The sequence below is a fragment of the Pleurodeles waltl genome, chromosome 8 (assembly GCF_031143425.1).
Source record: "Pleurodeles waltl isolate 20211129_DDA chromosome 8, aPleWal1.hap1.20221129, whole genome shotgun sequence".
Classification (NCBI taxonomy): Eukaryota; Metazoa; Chordata; class Amphibia; order Caudata; family Salamandridae; genus Pleurodeles; species Pleurodeles waltl.
Window position 1 is genome coordinate 522,084,224 of NC_090447.1, and position 20,043 is coordinate 522,104,266.

At 46.3% G+C, this 20,043-nt stretch overlaps 1 protein-coding gene across 2 annotated transcripts in view; it reads right to left on the reverse strand.

The window, feature by feature from the left end:
* Positions 1-20,043, reverse strand: part of BEND2 (BEN domain containing 2) — a 218,722-nt gene that overhangs the window by 30,146 nt on the left and 168,533 nt on the right. For both annotated transcript variants that reach the window (XM_069204528.1, XM_069204527.1), the window contains one exon: positions 3,023-3,245. In XM_069204528.1, coding sequence (XP_069060629.1) covers positions 3,023-3,245 — 223 coding nt within the window. The remainder of the gene's footprint in view (positions 1-3,022; positions 3,246-20,043) is intronic.

The following is a 20,043-nucleotide window of genomic DNA, read 5'->3' on the forward strand; positions in this document are numbered from 1 at the left end:
GGTGCTACCCATTGCCGGGGACTTCAAGAGACTTACTTGAGATAGCCGAAAGTTGCACCTGTGTCTGCTGGACCCGTGGGTGTTTTCTGATCTCGGATTCATCACCCAAGAAGGACACTAGCCAACAAAGATTTGTAGCCTGACCGGTGTGCCGCGAGAATCAAAGGTCTGCCACAGATGCCCTTCTACCATTGCAAAGAGGACTTTGAGGGACCCCAAGTTCAGTGGCCAAAATCGCCCCACCTTACCCGTAGACCGAAGTATCACTCGGAGCATACCCCCATCAACCGCACAGCATCAGGAGCATCTTTGAGCATCTTTTTCTCTTGCATCTCCATCATCAGGACCACTTCATTGCAATCTATGGCAGTCATTTTCTAAAGACTGGATCAGGAATGGAAAAGGATCTGGTGGCCAGGTAACTGTACAAAGTATCTTTACTGGCCTGCTAAACCTCTATGGTGTTGGAATTGGCCGCTCACCTTGGGTTGGAGAAACTCTTTGAAACTTTTCAAAAGTTTACAAACTTTTTCTTGACCAGTGCTTGTTTGCGGTTGATATAAAAAGTTATTTATTGTTCACAAAATTCATATCTCCGGAACCCCCAGTGTACTTGAAGAGCAAGAAGTCTCAAAATTAATAAAAGTATGCTCCCTTTTTATAAATTGGTGTTGTGTTTCTTTCTTGTTGTGTGACATTCCTACTTCAATGTTTGGTGCTTTATGATAAGTTTCTTTGCCAAGCCTTACTGCTCACAGCCACAGCTACCCATGGTTGTGTTTAAGGTTGAGTACACAAACCTGACTGGACCCAAGACGGTATTTGTGAGCGTACCACACGATTAGGCCTCACAACCATATCATAGTGTACACCCAAATCCTCACAAGGAGAATCCGTTAAGGGAGGTGATTACAATCCTGAAGATGATGGACCCTAAATGATGCAGACGTTGGGATCTTGATGTTGACCTAGACCTATAGGAGTGAGGTCTGGAGTGACGGAGCAAGATCTAGGTTGACTTGGTGTTTGTGTCACAGGTTCAGTATGCAGTAGAATTGGCAATAGAGGTACCCCTGAAATCACTGGTTCACGATGAGTAGGAGGAGAAGGATGGGGAAAGCACTGTGGAGGTGGAGTGGATTCTGTTGTAATTAGAGGTAGTTTGGTGAATCCAGAATGGTCACTGAAAAGGTGGGCGTTGATGGGGAGTAGGCCCAAGAGTACTCCCGATCAGACTCTGAAAGAAGTCTGCATGCTTACAGCTGTGAAAGCCACGTTGCTGTCTTGGTCAGAGTAGTTGCATGATGTCTCAACGTTGAGCCATGTCCTGAAGTCAATGATCTCGATGCTGCATAGTGTCTCGATGGTGCTATCCTCCTCTATGTCATAAGTGTTCTAAATTTTGAAGTAATTCAATACACTTTGGCGATATAACCTGTTTTAAGGCTGCAAAAATGTAACATGTCTGTGGCATATGTTTCCTGGCCTTTGCAACGTAAGAGGAAGTAGACTTGACTTTGAAAGAACTGCTCCGGGATACCTGCAAGTGGGCAGGATTATTCAGTGCTTATGATTATCAATGGAGATTCCCTGCGAACGAACTTTGTTTTCTGTGATAGTGGAGTCCTTTGCAATATTCAAATAGGCCTGTGGAAATGCTGTGCATGAGGGATGTTTGATAGGTGTTCCAAGGGCTGGAATCTAATTACTGTTTGGATTCATGTAGTATTTTTCTACACTTCTGTTCTCAAAATCTTAGGGTGGTTGCTAGCAAAACCCATTGTAACATTCAAGTCCTATTTAATTAGTTTATTCATATCAACAAAAGAAACTCTGTAAACCTGAGGACGTATACTGCTGTTGGGGGGTGTGTGAATGGAGCACTGTAACAGGATAGGACACCTCAATGAATAAAGAAGAGGAAACTGGAGTTGTGGCCATGAAGGTGTGTGCCTGCTCTATGACACCTGTATGTGACCACAGGATATACCACACAGATTAAAGGTGTGTTCCAGTTGAATCCGGTGCAAAGAGGCTGCTTGGACTGGCCAACCTGATTCAGTTTCAGGGGAAAACAGGCACACATGTTCCTGAATGCATATTCCATCATTTATGTTTTAAATATCAGATGCTCTAGGAGATGATATTAAAGGTGCATTTGTTAATTGAAAAGGAGATCGATGAAGGAAGGAGATCTCGGCTCAAACATACTAAAGCATAACCTGCCTACCTGAGGAGTTTCTGGAGACAGAGTTATTTTAGAGTGTAGTGGATGCTAGATATCGGCCAAAAAACTGTCAGATGTTATGTCTGCACTATTTATAGCGAATATCTGGCTATAAAGTCTGAATAGGGCAAATGGGATATGCACTTATTTTTGACCCCTAGAATCTGCTAAGTGTCAGACTGCCATGAGCATCTTTGCAAGAAACATCTTTGAGTTGCACTAATCTTATAACGCCTAAAGTGGCCACCTTTACTGTGCATAGGAAAGCAGCAACCACGTAATGTTACTATTACGATTTGGAATCAAGGATTTGGAATGATCTACTGGCCTTTTTCTATATTTTGTTAGACAAAACCGTTTTAACACTTTATTGTTCCTGCAGCATCGCTTTCTTAAGGTTAGAAGAATGATAATTAAAACATCTGCTACCTGTTGTCGCATCTAGAGGCAATACATTTACCATACAACTTATATCAAAGTGTTAAGCACAGTACACAAAGTGATGATGATGTTAATAAACTTAGGGCCTGAGTTAAAGTTTGGCAGATGGGGTTACTCTGTCACAAACGTGACGCATATCCCATCCACCGTATATGATTCCATTATATCCTATAGACACTGTAATACAGTGGACAAGATATCCGTCACGTTTGTGACAGAGTAACCTGTCCGCCAAACTCTAAATCAGGCCCTTAATTTGATTTGGAATGTTATCAGTTTTCCTTCAGGATAATTACAAAATAATGATTAAAATTATTACATTTGCTACTACTACATGATCAGCTACTAACATACCCATTGGTTCTGGAGACTGAGGTTTACTTGGTGATGGATTTGATAACCCTTCTTGTGCCACATTATTTAATGGTGGGTTGGGAAGTTTCACTTCTGCTGAACTTGTTGCTGTTTGGGAGACTGGGGAAACAACATCATCATCATCATCTTCACTGTTGTCCGAGTCAACACAAATTGAAGATTGAGGCTCATCCGCACTGCTTTTCACCCCTTCATTTGAGCCCTACCAATAAAAAACATAGTCAAGTATTTCTTTTGACAGCCACACAGAAGCACCATGGTATCCAGATTCCCTGGCCCAGTACGTGTTTGATAATGAAGTACCACATTCAGAATCCCTAAGCAACCTTAAAATCATATTAAATGTTTTAAAGATGTTATATTCAAAATTGAAATTACAGCTCTGATTGCCCCTCAACTTTATCATCTGTACATGGATATCTGCATGCAACTAACTTAAGCTTTCCTTTCTAGACCAGACAAAGATGAGTAGTCTTTTGGAGCAGCTCAGAAGATACCCAGTGAAAACATCAGAGACAGATGAGTTACTGGTGGCTGAGTGGGAACACTGGCTTTTGTGGTATGTACCAGTGCATTCCTTTTGAGTGTTCAACAGAATGCTATTTTAATAAAGGTATTACCAGCAGTGGCCACTGACACAGTTCTGGAGGTCTATGAGAATAAGTATCTTGAAAGGGATGCTAATATACAGTTTGGGGGCAAAATATTATCTGTTCATGACTAAAAGCTTATAACACATTTCCTTCTACGTTGTGGACGGAGCTCTGGAACGGTGTACCTTCCAATAGATGAGTACCAAACTTTAAAGATATGTTACAAAAGCTTTGCCCTTAGCAACTGCATTCATTTGACAATAAGGGCTGGACTTTTATCTAGTCCAGTGGTTCTTAACCTGAGACCTGCGGAAAACGAGGGGTCCACAACGCCTTCTCAGAGGATCTACGACTGTTTAGAATATTAAATATTTTAACAAATTAATAAAGAATGTAGCCATAAAAAAGCAACATATAAAAGTGAAAATCTTAAACCGCTATGTAAATGTGAAGGAATCTGAAATTGGAGACTACACCTTAATTGGTGTCCTTATCTTTACCTGAGGAAGCAGTTCAAGTACATTCAAAAGTATTTAGTATGGATTGGGGACTTCAAATAAAGCTCTGATATATGTTGACAAAAAGAGAGCATGCATTAAGAGCAAAAACAACAAAGCAATATGCTAGAGTCCAGCTTATGGCTTCGTTTTTCAGAAATAAAACCACATACTGAAAGCTCCAGCTTTCACATTAAATTTAATGAATACTGAAGGTCAACATTTCAAAGTCATAACTGGCTGCCCCCTACAGCGGTGGGCAACATTCTGTTGAAGAAACAGTGTTTTATTTAGTGAAGAACATTTACAATATCACATTAATTCTGCTATGCTGTTCATGTGATGTGAGTATACTGATCAGGGGAAATGCCTTATACATTCAATGACCACTGTCCTAAAAGAAATTGACACACAGAGTCTGGAAATAATTATCTAACTCAGACATCCTCTTCCATCCAAAGATTCCTTTTAGCCTTTGCTGTTCATAAGAGGCAAAAATACTTAAGATATATTGCTTACAGAGAATCTTGGTGTCTAATCTTAGGAAAGAGGTGATGTGTCTTCTTACAAAGGAAACTTTAAACAAATGATCTCAGGACAAAAGGCAGTTAACTTGCTAAGTCTCTGTGGTTACAACCGGGGGTTATGCTATTTAGGATAAAATACACCTTGGATTTAAACATTTCAAATTGTCTTGGTAGAACAAATAAACATAGAGAGAAAGAAGCCAAGATCCCAATGAACAGTTGAACAGTAGCTAAAAGAGATGTCCTTCATTTTCCTTTAAACAGTACATTTAAACAGGGTACTTGTGGGTGAGCTAACCTTCGGGATTTCATTTCGCACCTGCTGGATGTCAGGGATTACCTTTAAAAAACAGTATGTTTCTCCCTCTGCCATCAGGGGGAAAAAGCCCATTTTGACAAAATGCATAGGGGCATGAACATACCTTAAGCAGCTGCTCAAATGCGTTGAACTATACATCCAGGGCCTAGGGGGGTGACAGTGTCAAGGTTTCGTCCTCCACTTGGGTACCTTTTAGACAAACCTGGCTACATAAATTGAAAAGGACTTTGCTTCTCTCAAACCTCTTCAGATACAGACCAATGCTGAGTTTGGGCATCTTAGCCCGCCTGTCTTTCAATGCATTAACCTGCAACACACTGTTTGTTTCGACATATTACTTCATGTCAATATTATCACTGTACCACCATGTACTGTTATGGTTATTGTATACTTAACCTTATTAAACATTCAATAACACTTTTTTGTAGAATAGAACAGTGTGAACTGCTGAACAACTGTCACCAATTAACAAAGGACACTTGATGGTTGACATTCTATGATACATGTAGTGTTTTCCCCAGTCTAGGTACTCGTATATGAATACGGTACGCACGGAGGTTGACCTTGCACGTCTTCATTCTTCTGCATGCAAGTGAAAACTCAACATTCTATACATGAAATCTATTCACCACACCCTAGCACTTACGTCATAGTTATATGGAGCTCATCAGGAACCATCGCTAACTCAACAAGACACTAACATACAGAAGGAAGATTTACACTTGTATGTGTACCATAAACGTTCATCTTTTACCTATATGCAGAGGAGTGTGTGGTTAACTTTAACCCACTTGGACAAAATCTTAAGAGACTTTAGAAACATAGAATACCCTGTCCTAAATGGACTTCAAGTGAGCAAAGGGAGAGGGAACCTTGCAAGAATTTCAACTCTAATCTTGAGGTAAACACTGAGAGGATGTCAACTTTAGCGTTCCTCTGCCCTTGTCCTGGGATTCCTCACCGGGGTCAGTGGCCATGACAGGTTGGGGTAACTAGAGTCACCTGCAAATGGCGAGGGACAACAGTTAGACACACACTAACCTGTAGGGATAACCCCAGACCCAGACAACCATTCCCACTGTCTTGCTTCCAGGTGCTCACCTAATAGCCACACACAGTGCCTCTGGAGTTGACCCATCACATAAGGGATGCTGCTATTCCGCAGGATGTAGGCGTCATGCATTGAGCCAGGGAACTTGGCATTAACATGGGAGTTGTAATGGTCTGCCAAACATACCATCTGTACATTCATCGAATGATAACTCTTCCGCTTTCTGTACACCTGTTCACTCCTGCGGGGCGTACCAAAGCCACATGGGTCCCATCAATGGCACCTATGATGTTGGGGATATGTCCCAGGGCATAGAAATCACCTTTCACTGTAGGCAAATCCTCAACCTGAGGGAAAACGATGTAGCGCCGCATGTGTTTCAGCAGGGTAGACAACACTCTGGACAACACGTTGGAAAACATAGGCTGGGACATCCCTGATACAATGGCAATAGTTGTTTGAAATGACCCACTTGCAAGGAAATGGAGCACTGACAGCACCTGCACTTGAGGGGGGATTCCTGTGGGATGGCGGATAGCTGACATCAGGTCTGGCTCCAGCTGGGTACACAGTTCCTGGATTGTGGCACGGTCAAGCTTGTATGTGATGATCACATGTCTTTCCTCCATTGTCGACAGGTCCACCAGCGGTCGGTACACCGGAAGATGCCGCCATCTCCTTACATGTCCCAACGGACGGTGCCTATGAAGAACAACAGCGAGCACAGAGTCAACCAACTCAGAGGTACGTACCCACAGCTTACACAGAACACGAATCATAATCCAAAAAGTGGCCTGTATGTGTGTTGAATCTAGGCCTAGGTATGTGTGACACAGTTAAAAATGAAGCCATGTGGGCCCCTGAAATGGCGGCTGCCTGACCTGTAAAGTGGGACAATGGGATGTGAGGTAACTGCGCTGGTGTTGTACACCGTCGCAGTAGGCGGTCAAAGACCACGGCGCATTGCTGCATTGGTTAACATTGGACCCTATGGGTCCCAGGAGCCAATGACGATGTACGCCGGCGGTGATGGTACGCACCGCAGCGGACGTGACCGCCATTTTCTATCACTTCAATCACTCGATACCTGATCTTCGACAGGAGAGGACCTACACTGCAAGTGCTGCTGTGACCTCGGTCTGGAAGAGACAATGGCTCGAGTGTCTGGGGAAAGGGCCCCTGCCTTCACATCGGAGGAGTTGGAGAAACTTGTGGACGGGGTCCTCCCCCAGTACACGCTACTCTACAGTCCTCCAGACAAACAGGTAAGTACACTGGGAGCATGCTGTATGGGCTATGCCGGTGTGGAGTGGGGTGGATGTAAGAAGGGGGGGGGGAGATTGAGGTGTGCATGAAACGACGGTGAGTGCATGTGCCACATGGCAAAGGTAGGGATGGGGGCCAATGACTGTGACGGTGCAGTTGGTAATAAGTTTCTCTTCCCCCTGTACAATTCATGTAGGTCAGCGCCCACCAGACAAAAGATATTTGGCGTGCCATCGCCAAGGACGTCCGGACCCTGGGGGGGGGGGGGTCTACCACAGACGGAGCACCCACTTTTCCGGCAAAAGATGGGAGGAGATTCGCCGCTGGAGCAAGAAGACGGCGGAGGCTCAGCTGGGGATGGCCTCCCAACGTGGGAGGGGTGCCCGTCGCACCATGACCCCCCTTATGTTCAGGATCCTGGCGGTGGCGTACCCGGAGTTGGAAGGGCGCTTGAGGGCATCACAGCAGCCACAAGGGGGTGAGTACACTCATACTGCTGATTTTGCACGCAGTGGAGGGGTCTGGGTGGGGGAGGTGGGCTGTGGGTTTTCCTAGGCCAGGGCGAGTTTAGTAGGCAAGGTCCCTCCGTAAGGCAGGCCATGTGGCACCCCACCCCACCTCTGTAGAGTGCCAAGTACACCTAGTCATGCCCCTGTGTCATCCATGTGTGCAGATGTCGTGCATAGCCTAGTAGGCCATTTCCCAGGGATTGAACAGCGGAGCCCAAGAGCACCGCGTAGTGCAGGGGGCTTCTGTGTCTGTTGTGTCCGCCAACGGTAGCGGTAATGCATGCACTCAACATGTCTTTCTTCTGTCGTCCCCCCCTTTTTGTGGTCTCCCTGTTCTTGTGTGCATTAGCATCATCAGGCGGAGGAGCAGTGGCACCGGAGCACGAGGGGACTGCATCCCACATGGCCATGGAGGGCCACACTACAGACTCGGACTTCACCAGTGGGACGGAGGGCAACATCTGTGCCCACCCATCTACAGGTACAGCCGCCAACCCCCCTACCAGCACTGCCCTCCCAGCAGCCCCTCAGCCTTTGCCCCGTGCCCGCTCACCGGGGAGGGTGGGCATCACCTTCGCCCCAGGCACCTCAAGTCCTGCCCCAGTCACCCCTGCTGCCCTCAGTGAGGAGGCCATTGACCTCCTCAGGTCCCTCACTGTTGGGCAGTCTACCATTTTGAATGCCATCCAGGGTGTAGAAAGGCAGTTGCAACAAACAAATGCATTCCTGGAGGGCATTCATTCTGGCCAGGCGGCCCTTCAGCAAGCTTTTCAGACTCTGGCCTCAGCACTGATGGCAGCCATTGTCCCTGTCTCTAGCCTCCCCCTCCAACTTCCTCCACCCAGACCCAATCTCCTCTACCTCAGCCTATCCCAAGCACACCTTCAGACCAGCATGCACACACCTCAACACACAAGGGAAGCTCTGGCAAACATAAGCACCACACATCCCACAAGCACTCACGCAAGCATCACACACATGCAGACACACCAACATCCACTGCCTCCACTGTGTCCCCCTCCTCCTCGTCTCCCTCCTCCCTCCCAGTCTCGTCTCCACTCACACTTGCATGCACTACATCTACAGCCACTACTGCCATCACCAGCACACCCACCACCACACCCCGCTCACGTGCAGTCACCACCCCCACTACCATTCACATGTCCCCTGTGTCCTCTCCCAGTGTGTCTGTGACGCCACCTCCCAAGATACACAAACGCAGGCACACACCCACCCAACAGCCATCCATCTCACGACAGCCTCCAGCCCATGCACCTTCACCCAAAGTCAGCAAACGAACACCTCCTACAACCACAACCTCTTCCTCCACTCCCAAACCCCCTCCAGCTACCCGTCCCAGTGTCTCCCAAAAACTTTTCCTGTCCAACCTTGACCTCTTTCCCACACCTCCCCCACCCCATCCGTCTCCTAGGTCCCTAACTAGCACCTCAGCCACAACATCTCCGGGACCAGTGGTGCCTGTAGTCACCGGAATCTGGAGTGCACCGGCCACCATGGCAGCCAGGGTGGCACGGAGCTACAGCACGGACAGTCCCCCACCTGTCAAGCATCAAAAGTTGCCCAGTGCCCGGCGGGAGAGGGGGAAGACTCCAGCCACCAAAGCCGCTCCCAGGGGTCCCGGTGGAAGTGTGGAGTCAGCTGCGACACCTTCCAAGGTGGGGAAGGGCCACAAGAAACCAGGAAAGTCTGGAAAGAGCAGCACGGCGGAGGAGACCGCCATCATCCCCGCTGCCCAGGAGGCCACCGCCATCATCCCCGCTGCCCAGGAGGGCACCGCCATCATCCTCGCTGGGACAGAGAGGACCGCCAGCACAAGCCCCGCTGGGACAGAGAGGACCGCCAGCAGAAGCCCCGCTGGGACAGAGAGGACCGCCAGCAGCTGAGTCACTGCAAAGGAGCCCGCTGCCTCAAGCACAGCTGAACAGGGCATCGCCGCTCCAAGCACCGCTGAACAGGGCACCGCCGCTCCAAGCACCGCTGGCCCATGAGCGCCAAGGGCACTGACGCTACTGAGTCCGTCCCGAGCAGGATGAAGAACTCTGGGCACAGAGCCCCCTCCAGAACCAGTGGAGAAAGGCATCCACTACCTCTGTCCTTAGCAGGATGAAGCACTCTGGGCACCATGCCCCCTCCAGAACCAGTGGAGTGATACATCCATTTGAGAGACTGTGGCTTTGCACTCCCCAGGATGGAACAGTGGGCAACCCACCCACTGTAGAGACTTGAGAGACTGTGGCTTTGCACTCCCCAGGATTGAACAGTGGGCAATCCACCCACTGTAGAGAGTTGAGAGACTGTGGCTTTGCACTCCCCAGGATTGAACAGTGGGCAACCCACCCACTGTACAGACTTGAGAGACTGTGGCTTTGCACTCCCCAGGATGGAACAGTGGGCAACCCACCCACTGTAGAGACTTGAGAGACTGTGGCTTTGCAAACCCCAGGATGGAACAGTGGGCAACCCACCCACTGTAGAGACTTGAGAGACTGTGGCTTTGCACTCCCCAGGATGGAACAGTGGGCAACCCACCCACTGTAGAGACTTGAGAGACTGTGGCTTTGCACTCCCCAGGATGGAACAGTGGGCAACCCACCTACTGTAGAGAGTTGAGAGACTGCGGCTTTGCACTCCCCAGGATGGAACAGTGGGCAACCCACCCACTGTAGAGACTTGAGAGACTGTGGCTTTGCACTCCCCAGGATGGAACAGTGGGCAACCCACCCACTGTAGAGACTTGAGACTGTGGCTCTGCACTCCCCAGGACTGAACAGTGGGCAATCCACCCACTGTATAGACTTGAGAGACTGTGGCTTTGCACACCCAGGATTGAACAGTGGGCATGTGGCCCCCTCGTGGATTTGGCGTTGTGCACTCAACCGGCTGATGTGCCCCCCCTTTCCCTCCCCCAGTGGTGCCTGTTTTCTTGCTCTCTGATGCCCCTGCAGTGTTCTCTCTGTCATGGTTGGGGATCTTGTGTGGGCCTCGCCCATACCGTGTGGGCCCAGTGTTCCACGGATTTCATTGGAGCACTACCTGGACTACTAAGCTTGGTGTATATTTTGTTTATGGTGTATATATATATTTTTTTGACTACTTGATTTTAATATATTACAATGGTTACACTCATTTCCTTTTGTCTTTGCATTCTTCCGGGGGGGGGGGGGGTTTGGTGGTTGGGGGGTGTAACTATAATGTATAAATATGTATTGGTGTGTGCTGTAGTGGGTGAGGGTGGGGGTGTTGCATGTGTGTGTCCCTGTTTTTTCCCTCCCCCCACCCTATGTCATAGGTGCAGTACTCACCGTGGTCTTCGCCGCCGGCGTTCGTGCTCCTGGTAGAGGAGCAAGAAGATGAGGGCTGGCAGGATGTGCAGCTCTGGTTCCATGGCGTCCGTATTCCTCGTGGGGTGTGCAGAAGTGAGCGTTTTCCCTTCGAAGTCCTGTTTCTGCCGTGTTTTTATACGCTGTGAATCCGCCCCGGAAAAGGTGGCGGATTGGTAGGTTGTGATACTGTGGGCAGTACTTTGTCTTCCGTCTGTCTGTTGGCGGTGACCGCCAAGCTGTTTGTCTGTACCGCCGTGGCAGTCGGAGTGTTAAAGTGGCTGTCTTTGTTGGCGGTTTCCGCCACGGTCCTGATTCCAATTTTTTTACCGCCGGCCTGTTGGCGGTCTTACCGCCGCTTTAACACCGACCGCCAGGGTTGTAATGACCACCTGTATGTTGTAATTATATCAGCATGTTCTGGTGATATATAGCGAGGGTCTGACCTACTCGTTTGGAAACCCCCAGAGGAGGTGACAAAACATTGATGACACCCATTGGTATCTATTGGCCACAATAACCACCCTCCTGGACGTGTCAGTGAAGTGTTAAATGTACCATTCTGGACCCATTCATTAAGCTCACTAAAAGTTGCATTTGTGTACTTTTGCCAGTTATTAAATTTTGCAGGGGCAGGTATGCTGGGCATGTTTAAGTCTCTGATTGTAGCTAAGCCTAAACAACTGGTCTGTTGTACAGTTTCATTTAAAAAAATCGTTTGAACAGGGATGAGACATGCTCTAAACAATGTTTCTCTACCCTTAGTTTGCCAATTTTTTGTTCCTCAAACACTTTTCAAATCAACATTTTTTTTACCAATATTCATAACCTTCAATTGATAACCGGGAAACAAAGGAGTCCGAATATATAAATTTTGTGTTGGTCAAAAACATTTGTTTATCCCTAGTTGGAGTTATCTTAAAATAATATGACTCAGCATTTTTTTGATGATGCCAAGAAAAATATTTAAATTTCTCAAAATAGGTTTTTGAACTCCCTTGTGGGGGAGTTGGGCAATGTTCCCATTGCGTATTATCAAATATCGTTTTTGGACCGCTCGCTTTATGTATGAAGTGGTGCCCATAATAATTATAGCAAAACATGCCACCATAATTGGTAAACATCCTCATTTTCATAGACAGTATAATATTGCAATTCTGTCACCATTGAGTCAACTGTTTTCACATCCCAATCATCTGATACAATGCCTGGTATGACTATATCATTCATGGATAACTTTAGCACATACGGTATTCAAATTATTTCCGTGGGACCGTATATATATCAAACATTACTTTATCCCACACAATCCCATCTGGAATTGGCACTGCAGAAATGTTCATAAAGGACAAGTCTCTTCGAACCTTATGTGATGAAAAATGTGGTTTCAATACCTCCTCCACCTGTTCAACCGCTGATCTATCGGGAAGAAAATGCCCATGTATTAACAGAAAAGAGGTAATAACAAACCCAATCCAAAGAAAAAAGGACAGGACAGTCAATGCAAGCCACAGATAGTTCCATGGAAAAATAAAATATGTATCTTTAAGCCAATGCATCAGCTTACGTGGACCTGACAGGTCAGCAGTCGAAGAGGCAAACGAGTCCGATAGACCATCGTTGTTATCGGCAAAGTAACCAGAGGCAGTTCGTGCAAAAGGCGTTGCCGTTGTCAATGGAGGAGTCGGTGTTTCCCCTGGTGGTACACTATAAACAGCACCATCCGTCACGTTCGTAGTCATGGTGACTTGATCAAATGTTTCTAAGGTGCTTGTTGTTAGTGGAACTAATGCGAAATCATCATCCACCTTCCCCAAGCTCGAAGAGGCAACAGCGTTGGTGTAGACAACTTGAAGCGGAACTTCTTCTCCAGTAGTGAGAGGGATTCGGGAACTACTGGATGTTCCTCTTGGTCGGCTGTGTAGAATCGGCCACATGTTGTAACTTGACATTGTCAATAGAAACCAAGCGATTTTCTTTGGCACCTGGCAACGGGGGTAGAATAACAGTCCTGGTTCCGTGTACCCCCAACACAGGGACTGGTGCACGATAAGAAGGGCCACATTCTTTTTTTACTGCAACCTTTTCACGCACAAGATCCCCAACCCTGGGAATCCAGCCGGTAGGTGTTACTGGCACATCCTTAATTCCTGTGGAGGCAGCACTTTTAGAAGAGTTATCTTCACGGAACTGCTGTAATTACTGTAAAACAGTGACACAATCATTTAAGTCAAAAGGTGTTTCCGCCACCTCCAACCAGGACCATCAAGATCCGGAACAAACATTTGTGTTCAGAACAGGCACTCATATGAAGTACGACCCCCAGGGACCTTCTAGGCAGGTTATTTAGTGCTCTCTGAACTCCATACAGGTGGGTTAGCCAACTACGAATCGTACCCATGACTCTGGCTGTTAAGGATTGCTTTAAATCACGGTTTAATCGCTCCACAACAGAATTTTCCTCAGGATAAAATGGAGACGAGTACTGGAGCTGGACCACCAATGAAGCCATGGTGTCCCTGAATGCCCTTGAGGCAAAAGCAGGGCCCTGGTCCGAATGGAACGCCGCAACTGCATATGTACCGACAAAGACTCGCAAAAAATCTTTAATAACAGTCCGAGCGTCAGCCAAGCGTTGTGGCCACACCCACACAAATATGGAGTAAGAATAAACAGCGACTAGTATATATTTGTATGCACTATCCGGTATTAATGGACCACAATGTTCCAGGTACACACATTGTAATGGTCTGTTTGAGATTAAGAGGGGTGTCTGCGGCGGGCGCTTAGCTGTGGAAACTTTAATTTGTTGACAGATGTCACAACAAAGGACATACTGCTTAGACTCTTTATAGAGACCAGGCCACCAATAACGGGCCTGCAAGTGTGAAATTGTAGCAGCCACGCCAGCATGTGCAGATGCCACCCCCTCATGCGCTGCTTTAATCAATTGTGGTCTTACATCTTTATTGTGGATGTCGCTAATGTCCACACCTGGAATTTTAACTTCAGCGTTCAGCATACTGCCCATCAAGTATTGATATTTATTAGAAAATCCTTTAGGATAAGGCGTACCATCAAGCGTATCTTTTATGGCAGCCGTAATGTCTGTGTCTGGTTTGGAACTCGAACGAGTCACTGCAGCTACAGTGGCAACTGCCACTGCCGACTTTGCGGCTTCATCAGCCAAAGTGTATTCCAACGCGCTGGTGTCCAAGTGTATGCACAACATGGACTTTGGGTAGCGTCTCTTTCAGGTCTGCTACCTTCCCCCACAGTAGTCTGTGTTTTATGGTGTTGCGTTTCGAATCTCTGAACCCATTCAAGCGCCAGTAATGCAGGTATTCATTATAAGACTGGACGCAATAATAAGAATCACAAACAATTAGTGTGAACTGTGTCGGATCTGTATGTTCTAGTGCCATTAGTAGAGCTTTTAGCTCAGCCAATTGTGCTGTACAATCCCCTAAGGTCTGTGTATAGGTATGTTGGGGACAGAATTTCTCCCCCTCCATATAACTGCTCACAACCGCACATGCAGCAGAATATTGATGTTTTGTTCCAATCGCTGGTTGCGCAGAGCCATCGGTGTACATGACTACTTGATATCGCTCAATCGCAATGTGTCAGCAGAAACTGGATATTCAACTTCATATTGTAAAAATTCCTGAGTTTGTAACTTTGGGTCAAAAATTTAATCTACACCAGTGGCTGTTAAAGAAGTAGCCCATTGTATCCATTGTGGATGAAGTGCTTTTGTGTTCGGGACGCTAGCCTTAGTAACAGCCTCAAGGGCCGGAATAGGAGAAACGACAATAATGCGTTTTCCTTGGGCAAGAGGTCTCTCTTTAATAACAGCCATCTGTACAGCAGTGAGAATTTTCTCAGTGGGAGCAAAGCGTTGTTCAGCAGCGGAATACAAATGTGATTTGTATGCAATCAGGACTGTCTCACCTTCATTAAATGTGACATAAGTAAACCCAATGGCCCCAGCCATCACCCTGATGACCAAATGCGTCTTATTGTCCTGTGTGTGTAAATGTTTTGCTGCTAGCATATCTGCCTGTAACTCTCAAAGAGTATGTGTATGTTCAATAGTCCAGAATTTGCTCGAAAAGTCAGGACGTATCAATTCATATCAAGGAATGTATGTTCTGCCAAAATTTAGAAAGCCCAACAATGATTGGAGTTTTTTAATTGTATTTGGTGGTTGCAATTGTGCACATTTTTCAAAAAATTGTGGCGCTAGACTCTTCACTTCATTCAACAGCTCATATCCCAGGAACAGGACGCTGAGGAAGGCAATTTTTGATTTTTTGAAGTTAAATTTGTAGCCGATTTCGGCAAACCCTACAACAATGCGGGCTACCCGTCTTAAATGTTGCAGTAATTCGTCATCCGTGAGATATATATCATCCACATATGACAATGCTTCAGGGTCCAACTTGTGTAAAATAGCAGTCACATGAGCTGAAAACAGTCCTGGGCTGTTCTTATACCCCTGAGGCAAACAACAGAACTTTTCCTGGGAGCTTAGTGCGCTAAAGCTTGTTAAGTCTCTGCTTTCAGGCGCTATATTCTGGCAGAAGAATCCATTCGAGATATCCAAAGTTGTTTTATATTTTTTCTGCACACTGTTGCTCATTAGTGCAGTGCTATGCAACTTTTGTATAGCATGTACGTGTATGACCGTTTAAATGTCTGTAGTCTAAGACTATTCTATATGAATGGTCCGGTTTAGCTACAGGGAATAAGGGATTATTCATCGGCGAGACACAGGGTTCAATTACCCCCTGGTATTCTAATTGTGTAAGTATTTCTCTCACCGGTGCCCTTGCTTCATGTTTTATGGGATACTGCAGTTGTGGCTGCGGTTCACCTTTAATGGGAATTACATGGTATGGAGAATCCCTGTCCCACCCAACGTGATTTCTATACAACACAGGTGCTTGTGCGAGAGCCCATTCAATAGAATAGGACTCAGCGAGTTCCTAAGGAACAAGGGGCGAAAAGGAAAGTTTAATAACCTCCTCCCCAGCAGGGCAGGTGCGGACAAAATCAGGCGGCCAATCTTGTTCGGCCAGCAAAATGTCATATATCTCAACTACACGATCCCAGAAGATTGCGTGTATGGTGTGTTCAATGTCTCCTTCCAATTGCAGAGTTACTCTATACACCCTATCGGGTTTGGGGGCACGCATGTCTGCGGTTTCTACTTGTATGAAGTCATCAGTTGTTTTCATCTCCAGATGCTCTAGAAGATTCCGGCGAACTATTGTGACCTCTGCCACGCTGTCTAGCAATGCTAGAGCCCAGTTCTTGTTCTTCAAGAGAACCCTCTTCCTGAGTGGCATGTCTAACTGAGACTGCAGCCACTTTTTTCTTCTTAAACTGTTGTTTTTGTTGTACTGGTTTCTTTTCCTTCTTAACAGAAACTTCCGAAGAGCGTTGTGATTCCTGTCTCGGTTTCACGTACTCTGTTCTCCGCTCTGATCGCCCACCTCTCTCATTTCTCTTTTCTGATGAGTCCTGAAAGGAACGAGATTGGCGTGTATCAGTATATTGATATCTATCAGGCGTTTTGATATTCTCTCTATTTATAAGATTATACCTATTCTGTGGGGTCTCCGTGCGTGGAGATTCGCCCCTTTCTTTTTTTGTTGTTTGTTGTTTTTTCTCCCAGCGCTTCTTATTACCCTCAGGTTGTTGCTTAGTATTCTCTTTATTAATTTTACCCTGAAATTGAGGTTTTTGTGGTCTAGCCCCTAGGCTACCTCGACTGATACTGGAATATGTTTCCGCTATTACTTTAGGCAGTTCCCGCTTCTGATCTTGTTGCGGAACGTCACAAAGACGCATGCGCACTGCAAGTGCAACTGCTTCCCCTTTAAGATTACTTAGGATAATTGAAGAAACCGTGGCAAAGTTGCCCATCAGTTGCATTCCTAAATCTAAGGCCGGGGCAGCCCCGTATTCATCTTGAATTTGTTTAAGCACTTCCGGTAGGTTGGCTAGTGTCGGTGTACCGTGTGCCGTTGTATAGAGCACGGCAAATACCGTGCCCCATGTATTACAGTGTTCCACTGTAGGAACCATCCCAAAGGTTAAGCACATAGTTAATATTCTATGTTTATCCTGAGGTCCCGTATGGGGAAATACCGCCTCCAGCGTATTAATTTTTTGTGCCAGCCAAAATGGAGTCTCCTCTCGTTTTGCTGGGACCTTACCCATAATAGAGTGCACAGTCACCGGATTTATACCTGGTGTTACTGCATGTGGTTGTGCTGGAGCAGCACGCGCTGGGTTTGTATTTAGTGTCTGCATCACAAACTGTACTAATCGTCTATACATTGCTGCTAATTCAGTATATAAGCGTCGAACCTCAGCCACCGCCATGTTCGCAACCGCAGGATGAGGTGTATATGTGGCCAATAAAGGCCAGGTAGGACCTTCATTACTTAGTGGGCCTAACCTTACTGGTAATATTGTATGGGGTAGGGCGCCATCAAGCCAATTATTATGTTTTTGATAAGATAGAGGTATCTCTAAGTATGGGTACTCCCTGTACTGCCCAGGCGCGTTCGCAACTGGCTATGTATGAAATGTATTTGTGTTCCCATCAACTGCTGGAAATGTGACCCAAGAATAGAACAGTTCTGTTTGATATATGGTGCGTGAGCGTCCACCACTAATGTGACTGGACCTCCCTGTGCTGTAAGTCCATGTGCCGATTAATGTGGTGTAAGTGGTTGTCTCATATCAAGAGCTATTTGTACTGCCTGGGGATTAGCCATTATAAAAGCACTAAGGGTTCAGAGAAGGCACACCAAGACGGGGTCTCTTTTCCTTTTAAGGTTCAAGCTTGAACAACCACCCGCTGTAAAATAGGTTACCTATACGGCGGTGGTGGAAATCCTCAGTACCACGGACGTCTCCGTATACGGAACTGAGGAGTCATTATATTATATGAGACCGAGATATACCGGTGGACCCGAAAATTAGAGCCTGACCAAACGTTGGCAGCGCCATGTCGCGTAGGCTCTCATTATCCTAATTAGACTACTGGATTTTGAGTGGCAAGATCGTTCACAGTGTGGGGGGCTAAGTCTGACCCACAGTGAAGGACCCTTGTCACTCTAAATCCGGGTTTTGCTCCGGCTAACTGGCAGTGCCTCATCTCTCCCAAAGGGAAGAGACAATTGGGCAGCCGAGCGCATGACAGCTAAGCACTTCCCAGGGAAGTCATGGTCACTCAGGTCCCAACCGGTTCTCTCATTCACAGTACGGTCTCACATAGAAATGACAAAGGCAGTTTAAGTTTTAAAGATTGGTTTAATAAAACAACTGCCTTTCAGATAACAAAGCGTGAGCTGCAATAACCAGAACTACACAACACAGTAGGGTTAAAATAGTAACGATGAGAGTGAAGCACAAGAATAAAGCTATCATAGTGCCGCTAGGTTATGTTCTCTCTAAGTTTTATTTCGAGCACAGCATGTGAAGCTCTAAGCCTGCCTTTCAGGTTCCCCCGGGAGGACATCAACCCTCATACCTGAGCAAAGGCCTGTAATCTGCATTAGCATCTGCAACAGGGCAGTCAGCATCTAGTTGTAGGTTCCTGGCCAGAATCTCCCTCTGACGTGTACTAGGACTAGAAAGTGTTTTTATAACTACCATGCAGATGTTCTAAGAAAATGTCCCTACGTAAGGATGTGTATCTTCTACGAATACTGGAGACTAAACTTCTACCACGTTTACCAACAATGTACCAGACTGTAGCCTTGACTGAAGCACAGGGCGATCAAGAATGCATTATTTCAGAACACAGTGCTGAACTAAGCTAAACAGTGTGATAGAAGGAAATTAAAACAAGACCGTAAAACTGGTTATTTGTAAAATAACAGTGCGAAGCTGAATAAAATGTATCTAGGGTAAAGTGCACAGCGGCCTAGTATGTTAACCTAACGTGTATGAAGCTATATTAAAAATGGCTACATTACACATGTACTGGATGATCTACTCAGTGTATGACAGGGTTTTGTTATGAATCTTTTTATTGATTTTCATTTAGATAACATTCACATATTTTTTAAAGCAGAGCAGTGTGAGGTTTCAGTCCTGAGGTTGCATACAAATTGGCTCCATGGCCTTGTGCTATTAGAACCATTCAGGGTTAACAATAAATGTGAAGACAACTTGGGGGGGAGGTCAGGCCGATGGAGGGAGCAGAAGGGAAGAGCCCCTGCTATGTTAGTGTGTTCTACGGTGTCTGATAGTGAGAGACTGCTAGCCAGGTACGTTCCCCTGTCAAATATGTGTTCTGTTTGGAGAGATATTGATTGGTGCTGGATGATGGGTGGATTTATTGGAGATGTTCCACCCATAGGCTTTGCACCTGGTGAGCCTGGGGGATCTACCATCAGTTCTCGTCCCAGTCCCCAAACAGGGTTCAAGTTCTGTGAGAGGGAGTGGTAGAGCTCATTCTGTGCATTCAGTCTAAAAATTGCAAAGCTCTGAGACGTTGGGGCAAGAAGCATTGGAATTCTAATCTTGCCAAATAGTATAGGAGTTGTTGCCATGTTTATGTGAATTTCTTGTCTCAGTATGTTAAGGAGTGGGGGATCTTTTCAATAGCGAGAACTTGCCACATTTTATAGAACCAGACGGCTATCTGCAGTATCTCCTTCCTTTTCCAGTGGAGGGCTAGGTGTTGTTTTCCCCCCCACACTGTCATGAATGAGTGCCCTATCTGGGCTGGTTATTCTCTTTAGCACAGAAAGGAGTACCCCTAGGAGACTTGTGTCTGGTTGTGCAATAAATGCTTCCTTGCCCTGTCCTCATCTCCAGCAGGTGGCAGAGGTTGCAGGGAACATTTTGTGCAAATGGGTTGGTGTAAA